General features: G+C 39.1%; 1 protein-coding gene across 1 annotated transcript in view; it reads left to right on the forward strand.

The window, feature by feature from the left end:
* The window catches only part of ascc3 (activating signal cointegrator 1 complex subunit 3), a 155,605-nt gene that overhangs the window by 19,857 nt on the left and 113,222 nt on the right, over positions 1-22,526 (forward strand). The window contains exons 6-8 of the mRNA XM_059339001.1: positions 9,926-10,127; positions 10,746-10,881; positions 13,890-14,015. Of these exons, the coding sequence (XP_059194984.1) occupies positions 9,926-10,127; positions 10,746-10,881; positions 13,890-14,015 (464 nt within the window). The remainder of the gene's footprint in view (positions 1-9,925; positions 10,128-10,745; positions 10,882-13,889; positions 14,016-22,526) is intronic.

A 22,526-nucleotide genomic window follows, 5' to 3' on the forward strand; every position in this document is an offset into this window, starting at 1 on the left:
AGTAGTTGAAGATATTGTTTTTAAGATAGGATGGATAATTCTTTGTTGCTATTGCTTTCTTGTGATCCATATGCAAGGTAGACATCAAAGAGTGGTTGAAGATTAGAAGAGTGAGCTCCCAACCATTTAAAGTCATACAGGCTCATCCTTTAGAGTTTTTGGACTAAATATAGATTTTAATGCTGGGTGTTAAAACAGTGAACATGAACTAATTAATGTAGACTAGTAACATTGTTCATTCATTTAGCAGCTAAATTATAGACTCAAGTTCAGATGTAATATTAGTCAGTGAAATGATGTGTGGCCCAATGGTATTAAGTCCATTTTATAACAAAGTTAGCTGAATCATTCAAAATGCATTAGAGAGAGAGAGAGAGAGAGAGAGAGAGAGAGAGAGAGAGAGAGAGAGAGAGAGAGAGAGAGAGAGAGAGAGAGAGAGAGAGAGAGAGAGAGAGAGAGAGAGAGAGAGAGAGAGAGAGAGAGAGAGAGAGAGAGAGAGAGAGAGAGAGAGGCTATTCCTAAAAATCAATAATAATACAAATCAAAATAGACCAATGCAAAAAGTTATCCATCTCAATCATCACTTGTAACCCAGTAGAAGTGTGTGACTAATGCCTGTATTTTCTCTTTTCTGCTCATTTTGCTGTATTTGGGACGTTTATGGGCAGCAGGGAAAGAGCCAACCAATAACAGCAAGCAGGGTGTGCAGCCCCTTATCTGTGTATCAAAACCTCCGCTTTGTCCCGCCCCTCGGCGTCTGATGCAGACACAGTGCCCGCAAAACACCCTTATACATACTCCTACACATAGTGGTGGCATTATACAACGAACGCGTTGTTCCATCGATGTGCGTCTTTTACGTCCTTCGTGTAGGGCTGGACAATATGGAGAAAGTCAAGTATCTCTCTACAATATTTTCACCAAATATCTCAAAATCAATATTCTGACCACATTGTAGGGTTTACTATTGGTTCTTTCACAAAACATGTACACAAGTATTTATCAGTGAAGTGGATATAATGACTTACCAGAGAGCTACAGCAGTGCGCTTTAAACCAGGAAAAAAATACATGTATGATATTGCGACATCCAAATAAAAACAATATCTACATGCCCAATTCCAATAAAGTTGGGATACTACAGATACAGATTTCGCTATAAAGATGTAGACTTAATAAGTTACAAGAAGTGTCATTGGAGAAATACTTTTATAAATGTTACGTTAGCTAAAAACAGTGTCACAGTTACATAGTTTGTCCACCAGAGGATGCTTAAAGGTTTATTCACTACTTATCTTGGTCACGAAACAATATCAAATTTTCCTGACCCTTGTGCATGTTGTGTATGTTTATGTTACATGCCACTGGCTTTTGGCAGACTAATTGCCATTTGACTTTTTTAAGGATAAGCAATCTTTTTATGGCTTCCTCTTTTATGTATGACTCCAGCCACGGGCGTCCTGAAGTTTAGACTTGTGTTTCTTGCCTCTCATGGATCTCAGTGGCACAACCAGCACTCTGAAACTCTGAAGGTGATGCAGTCGTGTCAAAAGTCACCATGAGGTAACGTTATGATTGTTAAAACAAATAAAAATGAGACACATCAGCAAAGACAAGACACTGTATCTGTGAAATATATATCGGCCAATAAGGAAACAAGCTGTAGTCGTGGATCACATCCATGGATTGCTTCAAACCTCTGCTAATACTATTCCCATTGTGAAGAAGTTTTGATCAGCGTTAAAAATTTCACTTTGCCAGACAGCTTTTGAGATTAGTGTTGCCTTGACAACTGAGGGCGAAGTCAGGAGGGGTTAAAAAAGGCTGATTAAATTTTCCACTATTTGCATGCCATCAGGAAGTGTGGGATTTAGTGGGAATGCCTGTCTCTTGCTGATTAGCTTTTAAATTGCAGTTTGCAGCTTGGCACTTGCATGTTTATCAAAGAACAGATTCTCTTCGTGGCTCTTTTCCACATTTCAGTGGCTGATGGAGGCAGTGCTATGTGAAATGGACAATAAAAAAGACAACATGTCCACATATCCAAAAAGTTTTTGACATGTACTGGATTAATCCAGGGCTATTCAAGGCAAAAACACAATCAAACAAGCACATACAGTGCTGTATAACATATATAGCTCTAACCTCATGTTGTCAGTTGGAGCATTTACTTTTTCCTGCTGTGTCATTGTACACAGAACAGCACAAGAGAACTGCATGTCACCACCTGCTCTCTAGTTTTCTAACTGCAAACCTACATTTAATGGAAATAGAGAGGGCAATGGAAAAGGTCACTTCTATGACACTTGACAGACAATGCAAGACATCAGAAGACATCTCAAATTATGCTCTCTTTTCATTGACAGTTATGGTCTGATGTTTTACAGACTCAATGATTAGCTGATTAATTGAGAAAATAAAAGGCAGATTAATGAATAATGAAACAGTAGCAGCACATTAAATAAGGTTGAATATTTATTTTATTTTACATTATTTAGTAATATTGAATGCACAAAGAAATACAATTTAAAACAGCGGGCAAATTGCCTTCCTCTCCTTCCAGCGTAGTAGTCTGCAAGCAGCAGGGAGTGGCGCACAGGGGCCGCAATGTACCCTAGCCAGCAAATTATTGTCTTATGCCAAACCTCGAAAATCCAATCTCTGAAATTTTCGACCTCCTACAAAAAAAAGTACAATGAAATGCCACTCAAAGTCAGAGTCCCTACTCAGGGCAAACCTATCTTCCCCTGATTTCACCAAGGAGTTATCTGACGTCTCACAAAAATGGCACCACTCATGGAAGCGTACATCATGAATGGTTAACCATCTACAAAAAGGAAACATTAAGTATATTTACCATACAAGCGATGCTCAAGTTTGAGGCATACAAAACCCTCAAATATTTGATATGAGAGGTATAAGGGGTAGTACTATTGTTGCTCCTATTTACAACATATTTTCTGTTTCCAAGTACAACAGTGCTGTAAAACTAAATGTGTATTGTCATCTGCATGCACTGTTTTTCCCCCACAATAATGTGTTTTTGTGATCAATTTATTTATTTATACTTTGGAGAGAGAATTGACACTGAGTCAGAAAACAAGCAAACAATATAGTTGTCTTGTCCCTCTCACACCAGCCCTCAGTGCGACACAGTAAGCCCAGGCGAAGTGTTAACGTTTGGCATCGTGCCCCTGGAACGTTTTGAAGTTGGATGTTGGACGGGGAAAATTCGGACCTCCAACTCTGACTGAAATACAGCGTGATTTGTGGTGTGATAAATAAAAGTCTGCATCAAGGATTTTGTCATATGGAAGTCTGCGTGGTCTCAACTAAAGTATTTCCACCAGCTGACTGTTTGTAAATGACTTGACTAGCTGACTTTGGTACGAGCTGCTGAATGGGTTGTTCCAAAACCAGCCACTGGCAGCCTCACAGGTGGCAGCAGAAGACTGGCTTGAGTCGAGCTGAGACCCACTGCAACTTTTCCCTGCAATGTCTCAAATGACTTTGTCTCGTAACAAATCTTTGGTCTGAACTGTGCTTAAAACTCTCCTCACCTCTTTTAGCTTACCTCTAGGGCTTCAGCAATGAATCGATTAAAATCAATGATAACAATAGATTGCAACAAAGTTCATCATTGATTATTTGAGTCTATGTTATGATGTATGGCATCATACACTAAGATTTATCGATATATCGATGTATTTTTAAATGTCATATGGAATAGGACCATATCGCATATATCAATATAGTTCAAATATGCGCTGCGATCCTCGCTCCAGGCAAGCTGCTTTATGTATAAATGCTGCCCTCACTAGGGTTTGTCATATTTAGTTATTTTGTAATGTTTGTTATTCTTTTCTCACATAAATATATTTATTTCAGAAAAATATTTTTTATTTCATAGGCTATTTTTATTTAGATTTCATTTTTGATTTATTTATTTATTTATTATTTATTTACTTTATGGAGCTTTGATTTTAAAACAGGGTTCTGTTGTTATACAGTATTTATGTTCACTGAAATAAACGGTTTCAATAAAACTACTTGTCATATGACATGTCATATTTGGCTTTGACTGAACATTTGCTCTCACTTTGCGATAAATATATCGGGATATATGTCGTGTATCGATATTCAGTTTAAATATGTCTGGATATGACTTTTCGTCCATGCCGCCCAGTCCTAACAAGTAGCCAGAAATCCAAAAATTAACAATAACAGAAGGCTTAACATTACCTCACTGACATTGGTAGAATTCTCCATTGCAGTGTCTGTCGTACGGTCAAGGGCTGGCACGGTTCAGGGCCTGGCTCTGTTTTTATCATAGTAGTAGTAATTTAACTTCAACATTACTCCTGTCTGTTTACTGAATTGTTGCAGCCCTAAAAGAGGGAGAGCCATTGTCCAAGTCTAAACTGTGTTGTCCAGCCCTCTCTAAAACGGCAAGGAGAGACACAGAGAGGTAGAGCCCATTCCAGTGTGTTTGTGTTTACAAATACCTTTGAGTGGGTTGTTAAACTTTTATTCTTTTCTGTTAAAGTATGGTACAGTAGGTGTCAAGGAATATGTGTAGAAGCCTACACAAAAAGCACTTTCCCAGACTTGATGTACCATAGCAAATGGCTCTGCCGTGATTTAACAGGAAGATGATGTCAGTGCTTCTTTGACAAGCATTTTGGACTATTTCCCCAGGCCATGATCAGAACAGAGGCTTTTCACTGCTGTTCAAGTACAAACTCGGCTCACAGCTCTTGAGTGTGACAACTAACACAGGGAAGAAGAAATCAGTGGATGAAGGCAGTGTTGCATCATCCTCACTGCTAAGCAAGTTTGACAATAAGGCAGTCTATTTGAATACCTGAAGTGCTTTGGTAATCCACAGAAGTCATTGCTAAAACACTGTCTTCACAATTATAGGGCTTAAATGTTGGTGAGAGTTATATATTGAAATTATTAAACCACATTATGAGCAGACAGAATGGTAAGGAGGATTATGGTGTACTTTGTGTTGAGAGTTGAGTTTGTGAGGCAGAAATACATCATTAGCACTGGAGCTATTATTTAGCTGTAGCTGTAAAGAAATGTTTATGAACAGTAATGTGCAAAAGTCTCAGGCAGGTGTGAAAAAAATTCCAAGAAGAATTGATGCTGGTTTTAAGGCAAAGGGTGGTTACACGAAATATGAATTTGATTTAGAGTTTTCTTCTGTTCACTCACTTTTCACTTCGTTAATTGATTTAAAAAAAACTATAACTAAAAAAGGAATTCTTATTTGATAGCATTTTTCACACCTGCCTAAAACTTTTGCACAGTACTGTATGTTCATGCATATTTATGTGTTGTTCTGTAATGAAGCCCAGGGATTAGATTGCCAACCAATATGTGACATTCAGACTTCAAGTGTCATTAGTTGTGTTTCCATCAACAAATTTCAATTGGCATTTTGAAGATTCGCATGAGAAAAGCTTGATGCAAACATCCAAAAAAAAGAGTTAATGCACTAAACGGGAGATAGAAAACACTTTTTCCGACATTCTGACATAGCGAACATTTAAGTCACATGACTGATCAGCTGTTTCCTCTGACATGAAAGAACAATTAGAAGTTGCCCAGTTGAATCTCATTCCTGAAGACATGGGTGGTCAAAGTTGTCCGATTAGCAGCATCTTTATTATTTATGTTTTTCTTTCTTGCTCACTCTCTTCTTCTTCTCTTGTTTACTGACGGATTAGCCTACAGCAACACATTACACTGCCATCTACGTTTACGTTTATGCAGCTTTGTTTATTGGATCTAAACGAGTTGATGGAAACGTCCGTAATTCACATTTTCTTTAATGTAACATTTTCAAAATTCGATTTGACTTCAATAGAAACACGGGCACTGTCATACCCTACTCTTGCAGGAAGTCTTAAACGAACTAACTGCAAGGTCACAAGGCTAATGAAAACTAGCTTCATTGGGCTGCACAGTAATGAAATAATATCAACTTTGAGTGGAATTGTGTTGAGACGGTATGATCATATGATGTTATTTTACTTCGTTCTGTATCTTTGATGTAAACTGAGCAAACACTTTGTTCAGTTGGTCAAACGGACTACCCACAACACTACAGAGGCTCCTGTAACAGCATTCGGAGTCAGTATCTGGGAAGAATGCCCTTACTTACAGTCAACCATCAACCTGTAGAATCCTTTTAAAAGGGTTCACAGTGTTTGTAGAAATTGGCAGCAACTGACAACGCTGTTTGCCACAAAACCTCTGAAAAGATTTCAAAGATGCCCCCACGTTGGAGAAATTGACATCAAATAATCAAACAACAGCTCAGTGCTGTTTGGTCAACATTTAAAGTTTTGAAATATACTTTTGCATACATTTTACATTTGGTGATATACGCACACTGTATTCTTGTCTTCATCATATTGCTTTGCTACTGTAACTATAACTTGGGAAGGTCAAATAACCACTGGTTACCTAACTCTTTATTTTAATGCATGAATTCATATTTTGACATTTTTTACTTATATTTGATAAAGTGATTTAACAACCAAAATCAGAAGTACTTAATTACATATTTACTACCACTGCAGGTTGTAATTTGAAATTGTATGTAACAAAAAGCACAGTAAAAAGAGTATATACATGTAGGTAAGTTAGCATGAAAGTTATATTTGATATTTAGCTCCATCTGAAAAATGCATACACAATATACTGCATGAATGACAAATAATAAAACTGAGGATCTTGCAAGTTAAGTACATATGTTGGCTCTAAAATGGCTGCACTAGAAAATCCTATTTTTTTGTTAAATGTAAAAAAAAATGTGAAAATGTGTGAAGAAACCTTGAAACCATCTTGTTAGCAAACAAAATCTATTTTGGCGTTGCTCTTCACAATGATTATGGAACCATGATCGCTTGTGGAAATGAGAATCCGAGAGATTTGGAGGCAATCACTGTTGGAGATGCATAACAAGGTACAATAGCTCCCAGAGAGAGGGAAAGTAAAGGATGGGGAATGGTTTAGACAGAGGAATTGGTGCATAGAGGGTGACAGAGTTAAAAGGGTTGGGAGTTGGAAAGGTAATGGGAGGAAGGGTAAGAGTGACGGGAAGAGGGGAGCTGCTAGAACGAGAGGGAGGCTGTGCTGCAGGTAGAGCAGCTAGACGAGATAAAGAAGAAATCATTCAGTCAATCAGCCCAGGCCGCGGTGCAATCATCAGATCTCATCTGTTTTCAAGAGCAATTCTGCCTTTTATTGAGCTGTTGTGCCTCAAACAGGGAGGCTGCAATGGGGAACATTAACCCATGCAATGCCACATGCACTTGCATCTGACATCAATGGGCTATCAAGACTACAGCAGAAATATGAATTTGTTTTTACTGACACTTGTCGACCTGTTTTCTTGATGTCAACGGTTCTGTTGCTCACTCGGGGATAAATACTTTTTCAGGCTGTGAGCATCAGAGCCTGAATACTCTTAAAATAATTATATTGTCTATGCTCAAGTCCTTTTAAGGTATGGATCATGGCAGGTCATGGAGGAAATTAAAAAATGTATTTTAAGAGCATTTATTATTTTATTTGTGTATGAGCTCTTTTATGTTTTCATTTGTTCTCACTTAATTTATTATGTGTGTTCATTAGAACAAAATGAGGTTACAGTATTAACATTTAACATACTTAGAGATGTCAAAGCTAACACATCATTGTGTCTCCACAATTCTCCATCCAAGATCAAAGCAAACTGCATTCAAACCAAGCATTGCCTTTAAATTACATTCATTGATTGGCAGCTTTTTATTTCTTGCAAATATGCTATTTTGGCTGTTACTGTTTTTAAACATGTATATTTATAATTATTATTATCATTTTGTTGCTATACATATGTGATCTACAAACTGTTCTCAGTTTATACAGTCAGGCTCCAGTAACCCCAAAGAACTTTTCATAAATGTCCAAATTGTGATTGTTGAATAAATTGACCGCATTTATTTAGAGTATATGCTTATATTTGTTGACCTGGACTTACTATATATTTACTATAATTCATATGTATGTCATGCAGTGATAGCAGGTGAGTTAACAGCAAAGCAGATAATATGTTTTAGTTAGGTCAACAAGTGAATATACAGTGTGGAGGTTATAGGTTGAACAAAATAAAAATAAATGCTGCAGCTCCTATCGATATTGAGGCTGCTGTTTGTGTGTGTGTGTGTGTGTGTGTGTGTGTGTGTGTGTGTGTGTGTGTGTGTGTGTGTGTGTGTGTGTGTGTGTGTGTGTGTGTGTGTGTGTGTGTGTGTGTGTGTGTGTGTGTGTGTGTGTGTGTGTGTGTGTGTGTGTGTGTGTGTGTGTGTGTGTGTGTGTGTGTGTGTGTAAAAATGTGTGTGTGTGTGGTGTGTAAATGTGTGTGTTGTGTGTAAATGTGTGTAGGTGCGCCCTTGTTCTTACTATCGAGGCAAATCGGAGGAATAGACAGATGTCAATTGTATCAGTGCTTTTCATGGTTGTAATAAAACTTTCAGGCCTAACTTAATTCCCCCCAGTAGCCTATAGCAATCTCCAGGAAGAAGCAAAATGATAAGAAAGTCAATGATACAGAAAGAAAACGAGAGAGAGAGGGAGGGCTGTTTCTACCTGCCTCCTGGTGCTGAATCAGTCATAAATTTACACAAAGCGCTCTGATACTGCTTGCTATGTTCTTGTGGGTACTCTGATTAATAAAAGTATTATTTGCATTCGTTATATCAGACATTCAGAACCCCCTTGCAGCCTGAATGAGAAGATCCGTTGTTTCCTAACCACATTTCCCCCTCTAGGACGATTTGTCTTTGAGATTGGATGTATCAGGCACCTTAGAACCAACTGTTGAATATTCGACTATTCAAGACACAATAACATTATCAAACCTCATTTAGTGAGATAATAGCAGTCCAAGGACAAAATTTAGGGCTGCTTTGAGACTGGCTCAAAGTGTACACCACTGGTGGGCGTGAAATGCATCATCATGAACGTATTCCTTGATAAAACACTGTGGACTTTGAATTGGAGTAGTTGCAAGTCCACAAGATTACACTGCCCTACAAGCCTAACTGCAGTAACTACACAAAGGGTAAAACTGAGAAAAATTGCTTTAAAGTTTTTTAACTGGCCAGCTAAATGGGTTATAGGTAAGTTAGTGATATGGCACTTATTTCTACATGTATTGATGATGTAATTTTATTGCTCAAAAATCATGATTTATTTAACCTTTGTCCCCAAAAATGTGGTTACCGCACTCTGGTTTTGGGGTAAAAGGTTCTTATAGTAATTCACAAACAGAGTGCAGTAACTACAATGTGTTTAACAATTCTATTAAAAGTTTGTGTATTTTAGACTAGAAGTAATGTTACATTTTAGTGTAAATATAATGTTATCTCACTTTTTCACTTAATCACTATCTAGATAATTTCCCTATCAAATAAACTTAAAATTTCTATAATTCTTGTCTTCACTATTCAACACAATGAAGAAACATAAGGCTATACTGTATTACAGTATTATTTATCTGAAATAAAGCTAAAACTTTGTCAGAAGATAAAACAGACAACAATGGGTTCATTTTTTGTTATAACTCAATTTCGATCAAATATGTAGTTACTGCAGTTAGGCTTGGTAGAACAGTACAGGTAAGTAAGTAGATAGAGAAAGACCTTGAATGCTCCACACTTACAATGACATAATACAGTGTATTAGGCTAATTGGCAGCAATTGTTTGCTTTACATGTACTGAAGGAAAGAAAGTCTTACACAGAGCTGAACGGCTTTGTGCCAACAGTTTGTGTCAAATTCAAGTACTTCTAAAGCTCTTAGTTCTCATACACTTTGAAAACCTTTGACGTTGTTACATTGTCATTTTATGTACCATGTATTTCCTCCAGATGTGAGCTGGAAAGTCAGTGGAGAAGGGATCAAGCCCGCCTATGGGTGCCAGGTGACCATCCAGTCAGAGCAAGAGAAACAGATGATGAAGATGTACCGCAGGGAGGAGAAGAGAGAGAGGAAGAGAGGCAAAGGAATAGATGACAGCGACTCTTCAGATCCTGTCATGACCTTTGACCACAGAGAGATGAGGACTCAGCGGTATATCATCCCACAAAACGTTCTCTTTGTCCTTTTCCCCTCATTTATCTTTTTTCTCTGTATGTCCATCTCCACCTGTGCTCTCAGCTATCTGTACCAATGACAACTTGGCTTTAGCTTTACAAAATAAAAATAGAACAATTGCGAAAAAAAACAAAACATCAACGCTGCAGCTTGTCACATCTTTCACAAGGATTTTTCTGAAAGTTTAATTTCAGAGGATAAAAAAAGGAGCAGCGATCTGTTTAATTAAAAACTTAGCATGACCAAATCCAGCCCAGTGTGAAGGAAAATATTAGCAGAGAGGTAAGCCACTTTAGGAAGGAACATAATGCCTCACATCTGTGCCTCTCCATTTGAATTATCAACTGGACGATTCATTCTAAAGCTAATATATATTTGGATGTGAGGGTTAACGTATGGAACCAAAGGTGATGGCTGATGTTTTTGTAAAAAATAACTTCTTGCTCTTTTTTTTCATTGCTTCGACTTATTTCCTTCTCCTCATCTTGAAGTACTTGGTTTGACCCTTTAGCTTGTAATTTATAGGGTACAGAAACCTTCACTAGAGTGTTTTTCGTGTTCCATATGTCTGTTGTTGTCTGTTTGCTTGCACAGGGAGCAGGCTCTGCTGACTGCACGACGTGAACCTGTACTGAGCAGAGAAAGAGTGTATGAACGCATTCGCTACCCCAATGTCTATGACAGCTATGCAGAGGCCACAAAGATGCCTTCGTTTGTTGGAGGAGCCAAGGTGAGGCTGAAATTTCTGTTAGTACTGATTTCGGTGTCTATTTTTTAGTGTGTTTATTATCTACGTATGCCAGGCGTAAACCTGGAGGGGGTCATGCTTTTGGTTTTGTGTGTGTGCATCTGTCAATCTGGCTTTCTGTCTGCGGCTCTTCTCTCCCACTAATGGACCAATTAGACTAATACTTTTTGTGCAGTGTATGCTCAATGACCTTGTGGTTGCGGTTACACACAATTTTTGAAAAAGCTTTTTTTTTTTTTTACAGATTTCTATTGTCATTGACTGCTGATTTCACACTCCCAGTGATCAACAACTGCTTCATTTATATTGTAAAAAGCATTCCTGGTAATCTGTAAGGCCTATAGCAAGCCTTAACTAGTAGGGCTGGGACATCCATCACATTTTAGGATTTTGGCTTTCACATATTAGATTACAAAAACATGGTAATCAAGGAAAAATGATTATTGTGCCACATTCTGCTGTACATGGGTTAGGGGTGTACCATATCGTATTGTTCACAATTATACCGGTATAATTTTTTTATGAGTAAAAAAAATATGCATATCATGGCAACATTCCTACTTCTTGATGTAGTGGCATAAGGGATTCCCATTAATTACCTAGACTGTCTGGCAGTCCACCAGAATCTCATGTGCCGCGCTGAAGTCACATTTCAAGCTACTGATAGTATAGCTACACTATTCATCATATAAAGTTATTTTGCGTTGTGTCTCTGCTCAGCAGAGTGTCGGTCACCCTTCACTCAGTCAAAACTTAACCTCCTCCGAGACATGCGCACGCATTCACAAACCTACACACACACACACTGAATATACCGAGCTGCCGTGCCTTCCTGTCTCTATCAGTCCCGTCCCCACATCATCTCTCTGTGTGCGTCAGTGCGTGCACGTGAGCTAAACTTAATACTATCAACCTGTCCGGCCAGTCAGAGTTCCAAACGGTCCGAACACACTGTTGCATTATGCCGTTCATTAGCCGCGAGCTAACATTAGCTAACAGTTAAAGTTGTGTTAATCACAAAAAGATACTATTACTTCCTTTCGCTAAACAATGCAGCTTTCAAAATAAGAGCACAGTGTGTTAACACCACATAATTTACAAGAAGACTGTCAAAACAAGATGCCTTAAATAAAACAAACAAGAACCTTTATTCTCCTTTACAATATTTAATCAAAATATGCAATGATAAGATCAGCGTATATGATGGAATAGTGGCATTAGAATGTGTGAGAGGCACCAAATTTGGGCTTTTATGAAAAAAAAATCTCCAGGGCCCCCTAGCCAGCTATTTTTTAACTGTCTGGCTGCTTCATGTCCTAGTGGAAAGCCCTGTTGACTGTGAAAAATGTTATGTGAGGTGTTTGCTCACGTTGGCTCTCAATGCGCTCGAGATTTATGCATTTTACTTAAAAATGTACAAAATTTTCTCCCGGGGGGGATTTGCTAATACTCAAGAGTCAAGAGTAAATTCTTTGTATTTATGTACGTTTTTTATTTATTTATACAGACTAAAAAAATCTTATTTTCTTTATATTTTTCAGTATTTTGTAATATCGTCAAGTATATCGTTATCGCAAAAATACCCTGAAATATCATGATTATCTTTTAGGGCCATATCGCCCACCCCTTTGCTGTTGTTCAGTCTTGTCTTGTTTCCTTGACAGTGGTGGGCTTTCACCCCTCCTGTTAGCTCAACGGCTCCACCAGGAACGCTGCCGTTGTTACCATGTTTCTGTGAAAATCATGATGTTGCAGTCTATAATCCATTTATGAGTGGTGATCCGCAGCTGCAGTTCATTCATTCTGTTGGCCAGAGGCTGTACATTGCACAACAGAGATTTCACTTAATCACACAGTCTTTAGTCTGCTCCGACATTACACACATTACCCAATGCTTCTATCTGGTTTTTGAAAGATTATTTTTGAGTTTTTCATTCCTTCACAACCTCCCATCATTTTAAAGTTTGGTTGAATGTTAATGACACATTAATTATTTTAATATAGATGTTGTAAATTGTGGATGCTGGTTACCAAAGACTTCTAAACAAATGAATGCAAAGCTATACTGTTGTACCAAGCCTAACTGCAGTAACTACATTTTTGGTCGAAATTGAGTTATAACTAAAAATGACTCCCTGACGTCTGTTTAATCTTGTGACAAGGTTTTAGATTTCAATTTTGCTTTATTTCAGATAAATAATACTGTGATACAGTGTGGCTTTGTATTTTTCATTGTGTTCAATAGTGAAGAGAGGAATAATAGAAATGATAAGTTTATTTGATAGGGACATTATTATCTAAGTAAAAAAAGTGCAATAAAATAACATTTAGACTAAAATATAACATTACTTTATAATATTAAGTCTAAAATACACAAATCTTTTAATAGAATTGTTAAACACTTTTAAGATAACATTGTAGTTACTGCTCTGTGTTTGTGTATTGCTATTAGAACCTTTTACAGCAAAGTAAAGTGCAGTAACTACATTTTTGGGGTCAAAGGTTAAATAAATCATCATGATTTTGAGCATCAAAAAGGCATCCTCAATGCATGTAGAAATAAGTGTCATATCATTTACCTACCTGTAACCCATTTGGCTGGCCAGTTAAAAAAACGTTAAAAAAACTTTAAAGCAGTTTTCTCAGTTTAACCCTTTGCCTAGTTACTGCAGTTAGACTTAGTAGGGCAGTGTAGGTAAGTTAACTCTACATTCTAAAGCAATTCTAAAGTAATGTTAATGCTTTGTTCTATATAATTCATATGTACTACTTCAAATGTATGATGGAAACAAGAAGTGATTCGATATTCAAAGTGTGTTTGATCTGCTCTCTATTTTCAAGGAAATTAAAAAGTATATTTTTATGAAAATATAGCCAAATTCTGATAGTATATTTTGTGACTTTGAATATCCTTATGGTGTGTGTTTGAGTCTCTGAGGTCATATGTGAAGTCTGAGTTTTCCTCATTTTTGTGTTTGTGTGACATTCAGCTGCTGCTCCCCGAGGGAATCCGCCGAGAAAACATTAAGATGTATGAAGAGGTGGAGATCCCACCCAACGAGCCCATGCCTATCGGCTTTGAAGAGAAGCCTGTCTACATCTCTGAACTAGATGAGGTAGGAGCCCCTGTGTACTGGTTTGTTTCTTTGTGTGTGTTTGTACACTGTGTGCAGATATGTGTGGTTTTGAAGACTGAGGGTGACATTTCTGAGGTCAGGAGGGTGAATATGTCCATATTGACTCAAATGTGGTGACGTTCTTGCTTTTATTTTTCCTGTACAATTCCAAGTCTGTGGTCTTCTTCGGCATTTAAGAAACACCCAGTGTATGCTTTATATAGATGGATTTTTTAAAAATGCAGTATTGCTTACACTGTCTCTGTCAGAGTTTAGAAAAAGCTCGTTGTGCTTACCCCAGTCTTCCCAGGGAAATCTGCTCACTAGTCTACTGCAGACTCTGTTACCTGGTCTAGGTTTTTTCAAATGTAAACACTGAAGAAAATATGGAGAAGAAGGGATATGGCCACGATCCATAGGGACAGGCAAGACCATCTGTGTCTATCTCCATCTCTACATCAGAAAGGGCATCAAAGCAAGTGTAGGAATTAAACACGTCTGCAAGATATTTTCAGCCGGTCACCGTGCTGGCCAGTGTGTGGGCCTCTGTGCCCGTGTCAGTTTCCAGAAGGATGTCAGGAGCTGTGCTGTCCTCTGTTTTGTTAAGAATTCTGGATTCTGGGGTGCCAGAAAGCGCTTTTCAAAGTGACTCTTTCTATCTGTTGGCCATGTTCTGCTTCATGATGACTGAAAAAAACCCCGGATTGTTTGACTGATTGATTGATTGATCAGATAGAGTGGTGTATAAGAAAAGAAAGGTGTCAATTTCAGTTGAGTCGTTGCGCTTTAATTTTGTAAAACTCTGATTACTTGAAATGTTGAAAGCTGAACCCAAATGGATTCAGTAAGACATCTGACAACCATATTCCAGCTTAAGATCTGATTCAGTACAATGGGACCCAAATCCCCATCCTGGGGATGGATTCCTTTCCTAGCTCTGCACATAAAGGGACATCTGTATGGACAGCAGAATTTGCCTACATGTCTGTTGAGCTGCCAGGAGAGTTTGCTGATGCCCTGTGTGTATATGTGGCCCCTGTTATCCTCCATTCCAGTGAACAGGAGAGGACTGTGGCTGTAATGGCCAGTGAGTGATGTTCCTTCTTAATGGAAGTGCTGTAGCTCTCAGCCGGCTGTCAGCCGACACAATGACCCGTCAGTCTGACTGACACCTTGACTGACAAACCCACACTCATATTGGTACGAACATTCCCCCTAGCCCCTGGCAGCCTTTGCACAGCCACCACTGGGCCGTATTGAGTGGCCGGAGGCTAGAAAGCAGGAGTTCAGTCTGCTCCATTCGCTGGGGAAGAGATAGGACAGGGGAAACTCCACACACATTATTGCCTTTGAAAGGCTGTGCTCCCATCCTGTCTGCCGAAGAGGACTTTGTAATCCATCATTACTGCATCACTAGTGAAAATGCAGCAGTGCAAAAGGTCACCCCTTCTTCTCTGACTCTGGCCTTTTGTTGATGAAGGCCCTAAAGTACAAATTCAGAAACCTCAGAAGCATTTTGTCACAGTACAGGAGACTAGTGTAGCTGCTCCCCTCTTTTAACCTTCCTGTCACTCATGCTAATGGTCATCATGATAAACAAGATTTAGCTTTGGTGTGTGGGTGTGTCTAATTGACTGTTTGTGGATGGAAGAGTGTGCATGTGTCTTGTGCCATGACAAACTGATGAACGGATGGTTTAATCACATCTGCACTGTTGCTCTCGATGTTTTCACAGTTTCTGATACTGGGCCAGGTGTGTGTGTGTGTGTCTGTGTCTGTGTGTGTGTGTGTGTGTGTGTGTGTGTGTGTGTGTGTGTGTGTGTGTGTGTGTGTGTGTGTGTGTGTGGGAGAGGTCTCTTCAATGCCTGTCAATTTCATTCATCATCAGTGTGATCATTGAGGAGTTGACCATTAATCTTTTCATTAGCCTCAGGGATGCGTCCATAGGGACAACAGTGTTGTGCAGTCAAATAGCACTATATATATATACTGGTCACACTAATCAGACTCGAAATTTACGCAGCTTGGAATGATTTTGTGAAACAGGGTTAGATATTTTTTATGTAAGTGTGTGTCTTTCTTGAAGATTTACTCATCCAGGGCTATGATGTTGTAGTTTAAAGTCATATGAACCTGGGGTCTAAGTTTATCAACCCGTGCAGAGAACAAGTTTTGAATTTATTTGTTCAAACTGTCTGTATGAGCATGAAAACTGATATTTATCAAAGGTACACACAAACAGCTTCATGCAATGAACATGGTTAAATCTCAAGTGTTCTTCCATGCTCTGTGCTACTTCCATCCGCTCCTACAGGCCGATTAACTGTGCAGAGAGAAACGCCCTCAGAATGCCACACATGGTTAATTAATTAATTAGTTGTTGTGGATACAAGCAGCAAACAAGAAAGGTAAAGATGAAAGGTCATCCTACTGCAGCATCCTGGGAGCAGGCATGAGGATGAGCTTCCCAGCATGCACTCTGGTGACAGACTTATGGACATTATGGAATTATGGTCTCGTTTTAATGACTGCACTTGTTGTTAACCTACAAACTGTAACAAATAATTTTCACTCTATTAATGATCAGTGGCTGAGAACCTGAGATCACCACAATATAAAATGACATTCTGCTAAGCCAAACTGTTTCCCATGACATTTCCACAAATGGCTTGCCTTAACACATATAAATACATTTGGTCACAGTACCAATTATGTACAGTTGATAGACAATGAAGTTGTTTTATTTCTTTTTTCCCCTGGATCTCTTATATTGAGCCAGATGTGCTCAGTGAACTACTAAAGAAACCAGGTGAAGAGGCAATAATGGCAACATTTACTGAAAGGGAAATATTTGCCATACTTTCTAAATTTCAACAGAAAAGCAGATCCAGATTTATCATTTCTCCTATGCATTCTTCATTCATGTCAAAACAATTTGACTGGTAAACATTTGGCTGGAGATTTGGGTGTGTTAAGGGAGGTGTGCTACCGAGGTCGGCTCACACATTTGTAATAACTCCAATAAAGTCAAAGCTAATCATCAAAATGACAAGCAACCACACTCTTAAAAAAAAAAAGACCAAAATCAACAAAACAAACCAAGATGACCCAACACCACTGTATTAATATTATAGTATAAACAGACCATTAGTCAATTACACCATTAGAATTATAACAAAATCCACTACACCATCTTCAAGCTTCAGAAGACTTTTCCTCAAAATCCTTCAACAGTGAAACCAATGTGCCGTGAAAGTCATCAATCAAAGAATAGAATATTTTACACAAGGACATGGTGCGAAGCAGATATGCTGTTTAAGTCTTGCATTATTCAAGCTGTTTCTAAAATAAACTTGTTCATCAGCTCCAGGACTCACACTTCTACACACAGAGATTAGATATCTGCCTTATGCAGATGACCTTAATTTGTAATCCCAATTTGTAACATAACCTGACCTTCCTGGAACAATTCTGTCATAACTGGAACTTGAAGGTCAACTTTAAGAAAACGCAAGTCATGAATCATGAAAAAAAAAAAAAAAAAAAAATAGATGTCTTGAAAACAAATACACTTCATCTTGATAAAAATACATTTATAACACAAAAATATAAACTTACCTTGGTCTGACCATATCAGCACTGCAAAAAATGCTCTCAAAGAAAATGCATGTAGGGCAATGTATATTAATAACCAAATTTCTCAACATTAATAATTATGGCCAAAAATATTTGCTAATGTCATTGTGCCAGTAGCTTTATATGGAAGTGAGATTAGGGGCCCACTTAGGGGGAGATTCAAGAATGGTCCTTAACACCTAATGGAGGCCCTCCACACTGAATAATGTTGAAGAACTCTTAACGTTCAAAGAAAATAACAAATGATGCCTGCTGAGCAGAAACAGGGACGTTTCCCATGCTAAACATACAAAAATGAGCAGTGAAATTTGATATACATCTAAATTTGAAATGTGAAGTTGATTTCAAAGCACTGAAAACATTAGAGCTGAACCTTGGAAACAGCCCCCCTCCAGTCAGCTGATGGTGAAGCTAACCAACTAGGCTCCCATCAGCTCATTATGAATCTGAAAAATGAACTGAAACAAAACAGACTGGCAGTTTTCCTCAGTAAAGGGACAGCAGCTCTGGCGGTACGTATCTGCCTGCCACAAAACCAAAATTCTCTCCTCACTACAAGCAAAAAAATATACCTGATGTATTGGATACTTACACCACCTGATATTTCTGGAGTATTGTTTATATTATTATTATTCATTACTCTGAGAGGTTAGGTGTGTGTGTGCGTGTGTGGTTGTCTAATGATCATATTGATTGTTACTGTTAAAGTTCATCATGGAGGCTGTAGGCGAAGTTTCCCTATAAATGCTAAACATTACATTGTGCCAGGTCTGCTCCTTCGACTGGCTGCTTTATACTGAAATGCTGAAGAACTGACGTCATGCTATTGTTGTAGACTAGTAATGCTTTGCCATAGAGACATTGTGAGTTTTAAGTGTTCTTGAATTGATCCCAAACTGAAGACTTTCTTTCTTTGTTTTCTGTGGCCTGTCTTTTCTCTTCGCCCCCCACTACTTTCTCTCTCTTTCTCCATTTTTGCATTCCAAACCATCATATCGCATCTTCTTCACAACACAGTAATAAACTTCTGTGGCACAAGATGTGCTAACGTGCTGGAACTCATAGCTCTACATGCTCGAGTGTCTTGTGCCACAAGTATTGCCAGTTACTGTGGTGCTGTCCAACCCTGGTACTAGCAAGAGGGTTGAGCAAGATTAAGACTTAACAATGGCCGATGGCCTTAATTTTATTGTGTAGAGGACATTATGTCAGTTCTCTAGCCCATGGTCACAGGGAACAAGTCCTTCGTTGTTTTCTGCTGTGCCACCTGCAAGTGCTACAGACACAGAAGGGCTCCCCGCAGAACTTAATAGGAGGTGGGAGCTGTCAGAGAGACTTGTTGAACGCAATTTTCTCAAAGGCCGGCATCATCATTAACAACACTTAACATTCCCTTGTCCCCAGTAATGTGGACAAAGTAGTTTTCCTCCACCACAACATGCCAAGGCTGAATGAGAACACTGCATCACATGCCTTGTGATTAATATGGGCCAGTCATGTGTTTTATTAAGTATTCGGGGTGCAGGAAAATGAGACTTAAACTTTTGCATTTTCATGTCAGAAATATTTATAATCAAAAAAATAAGGGTTTATTCATTCATTTACACTTTAGATTAATTTATTTTATGTAGCCTTATAAGCCCATCCTGTTCAGGTTAAAAGTCACAAGGTTACTTCAAAGTGGACAATGCCATGAATATATTCAAAGCTTCTAGCCTACTGCTTTATTTTTATCTGAAAATGGTTTTAATCTTAAATCTTGCTTACTGACCACCAGAGCCAGTACCTAACCGATGGATGCTTTCATCCTGCGCTTGCGCAGGTCGAGTAGTTATACCGGTTCCTCAGCTTTGCTTTTCTGGGCAAGGTGTACCAGAACCAGAGTACCGCTTTGCCTCTGAAGAGACGACACATTGTTTCCTTTGGTTCTCCTTGATGGAGGGGACCAGCCCCCTAGGATTGAATGCTCTGGCTCATGCTTGGCCAGACAGCTTGCTTTATGCATTTCCTCCATATCCCCTTTTACTGGTGACATTGGGCAGAGTCCGGCATGGTGATCACAGTCTATTTCTGCTGGCTCTGCATTGGCCAGGAAGACCATGGTTCCCAGCATTGCTCAGGCTCCTCAACGGAGTGCCATGGTGTCTCTCAGAGAGGCCAGACTTTCAAGGGCACTCCCCGCTAGGTTGCTTTATGTGAACAGGCAGAAGTTGCTTTCACACTGGTGCATGGCACGTGGGGACGTCCCGGAGACTTGCTCATTGGCAATAAGAAGTGCTACTACCCCGAGGATTTATGTGGCCGCTATCTCAGCTGCACATGTGAGGCTGGACGAACAGACTGTAGGGCCCCTCTACTTGGTCATGCACTTCATAAATGGGTACCCTCATGGGACTTGCAAATCATTCTGAGGTCCATGTGCTCCCTGCCATTTGAGCCACTGAATAGGTCAGACTTGAAGTGACTGTCGATGAAGATGGCATTTCTTCATGCCATCGCGTCAGCAAAATGTGTGGAAGGGGAAAACAATCAGTACTTTTACATGACACTTGAAAAAACGAATTATTGCCTTAATCTGACCTTTAACTGGACAACTGAAGTGCATGTAAACGTGTTAGTCCGACTAATGTCGGAGTTCTCCAACTCTGATTAAGACATCCAGATAATGTAATTGGAATAGGATTTTCGCCAGCATGTATGACAAGACAATGCATGTGTGCATGCTCCACAAGCTCCAGACCCCCACGCTGGCATATGACCCGGAACAAAAACATCCAAGAAAGCCGGTCGCAGGAGCCGGTCGCAGGAGCCGGTCACATTAGCCGGTCAGTAGCGATGGCACAAAGTGTCGAACCGAAGACAGGCTGCTGTTGCTGTTGTAGCCTTCTAACAGCATCTGGCTTTCTTGTCAGCATTCTGGTTTATCGCCTTTATCCATTTGTTTATTATGACGTAATGGGTCAACCGGAAAGGGGGCTGTATTAACCGGCTGAAACAACGCATATCGCTACCTATTGTTGAGGAGGAGGACACGTTTCCGTCAGATTTTCTCAGATGCATGTAAACTGGGACAAGGACAGAAGTCCGGTTAGAAGCCAAAATCGAATTTCAAGCATAGCTCGATTAAACTGTGTTGAGTGCTTATGCAGTTGTTTCATCACCCCAATGTCTGTCCGTGTCTGGTATCTTTAACTATAGGGATGTCGCTCCACACACTCATTATTGTTCTATTGGTTTAATGTTCCAATAAATATTTACAATGTTATGCATTGGTATCCAGTCAAAGCTCCTCCCAATATTTGTGTTTACACTCATTGGTACTTTTGTGATCTCATGTGTGAGGAAAAATGAAATAAAACATTCTTGTACCTAAAGAAGGATGTGTTCAGCTATAGTTCAAGCAGAGAAGGGTTTGTCAATGCACCATATCCAACATTCCAAGATATTAACCAATAAAGGTACAGACTAAAGAAAATCAAAGCAGAGCAGAATGGAGCTGTCAAAGCAATCACATGTCTTCCTCACATCCATCGCATTCGGTCTACACATTTAGTACACTCTAAGAATGACAATGAGAATAGACTTCTTCTAGGCACATCTTTGAGATAAAAAGATACAGATACATTCGTGTATGTATTGCTTGTTTCTTTCATTGATTGGGATGATTTAGGATAGATTAAGGAGATGCATCTGTCTCCAGGGAGCTTATTTCCTTGAAAGGAAACACTCTTAATGACTATCACAGGAAGCAGTTTGATTCATTGATTCTGCTGTACAGAGATATCAGTAACTGTTTTTGTAATGTCATACTTTCAGCCATTACTGGATTCCTGTCCTAGCTGCTCCTGCAAAGACTTACACTTAAATAATCTGAATAGAAGATGAACTAAATTCTCTGAGGCCTTATCTTTGTCTTCTCTCACTTTCTAAAAGGCTTATCGCTTTTTTTTCTCTGACTTTCTCCCTAGCTCACTAGCAGTTTTCCCTTCATCTTTGAAAGTCCCTGTGTAACTGATATAGATTGATATGGAACCTCTTCTGCTGAGCGATGTGAATTAGCCTCAGTCAAGCAGCAGCTCTATTCATTAACTTAAGCCTGGGCAACTCTGGAACAAAGTGCCTCACTCCTCTAAAGCGCCGGCACACAATGCCTAATAAGTCTTTACGTGCTATTAGGAAGGCTTTGAAATGCAGGCTGAAAAGTCTGATGCTCCCCCCTTCTCTTCCCGTTTACACTGAGTGCCGATTGTCATTTATTGAAAGCTGTAATGGGAAACAGGGCTGTGCGAGCCTCTGTACGCCTTTTAATAGCTCTGTGAAACATTAAAAGTGGGGAATTTATTAGGGTGCTTTTTAACTAATGAATCAGGGTCTTGGCGTCCCACGCTTGCCACTGTGGTAAAAGCCTTCCTAATTTATCTGAATAAATATGTTACTCAGTGTTGTGAGTGAGAGCAAGTGCAACACTTTAGTAATACTGATGGACCAAACAGGCACAGAAATGTACACTACTACTACTACTACATTGCTGATGCATCTTGTAATACTGAAAGCAGAATGGACACTGGAACCCAAATAATGATAGAAGCCTTGACAACACTCACAACTGCACTAATTGATAGGGATCCGTTCAAGCTGCTAACACACTCTGAGGAATGACATTCTCACAGAGAAACTGAAAGCTTTGCTCTTTATCTGCGTCAGGAGAGCTATAGTGGGCATGGCTGGGTTGAAAGGCATCATAAGGAATGAGTTTGTACTGTATCTTTTGGCTGCTTTCTTATTGCATGGTTTGCTTTCTCTCTAATCAACAGAAATAGTGTTTTCATTCACTAATTAATATCAGTTGCCTCTATCTGCCATTTCTTATGTCGT

The sequence above is a fragment of the Centropristis striata genome, chromosome 8 (genome assembly GCF_030273125.1).
Source record: "Centropristis striata isolate RG_2023a ecotype Rhode Island chromosome 8, C.striata_1.0, whole genome shotgun sequence".
In the NCBI taxonomy this organism is placed as follows: Eukaryota; Metazoa; Chordata; class Actinopteri; order Perciformes; family Serranidae; genus Centropristis; species Centropristis striata.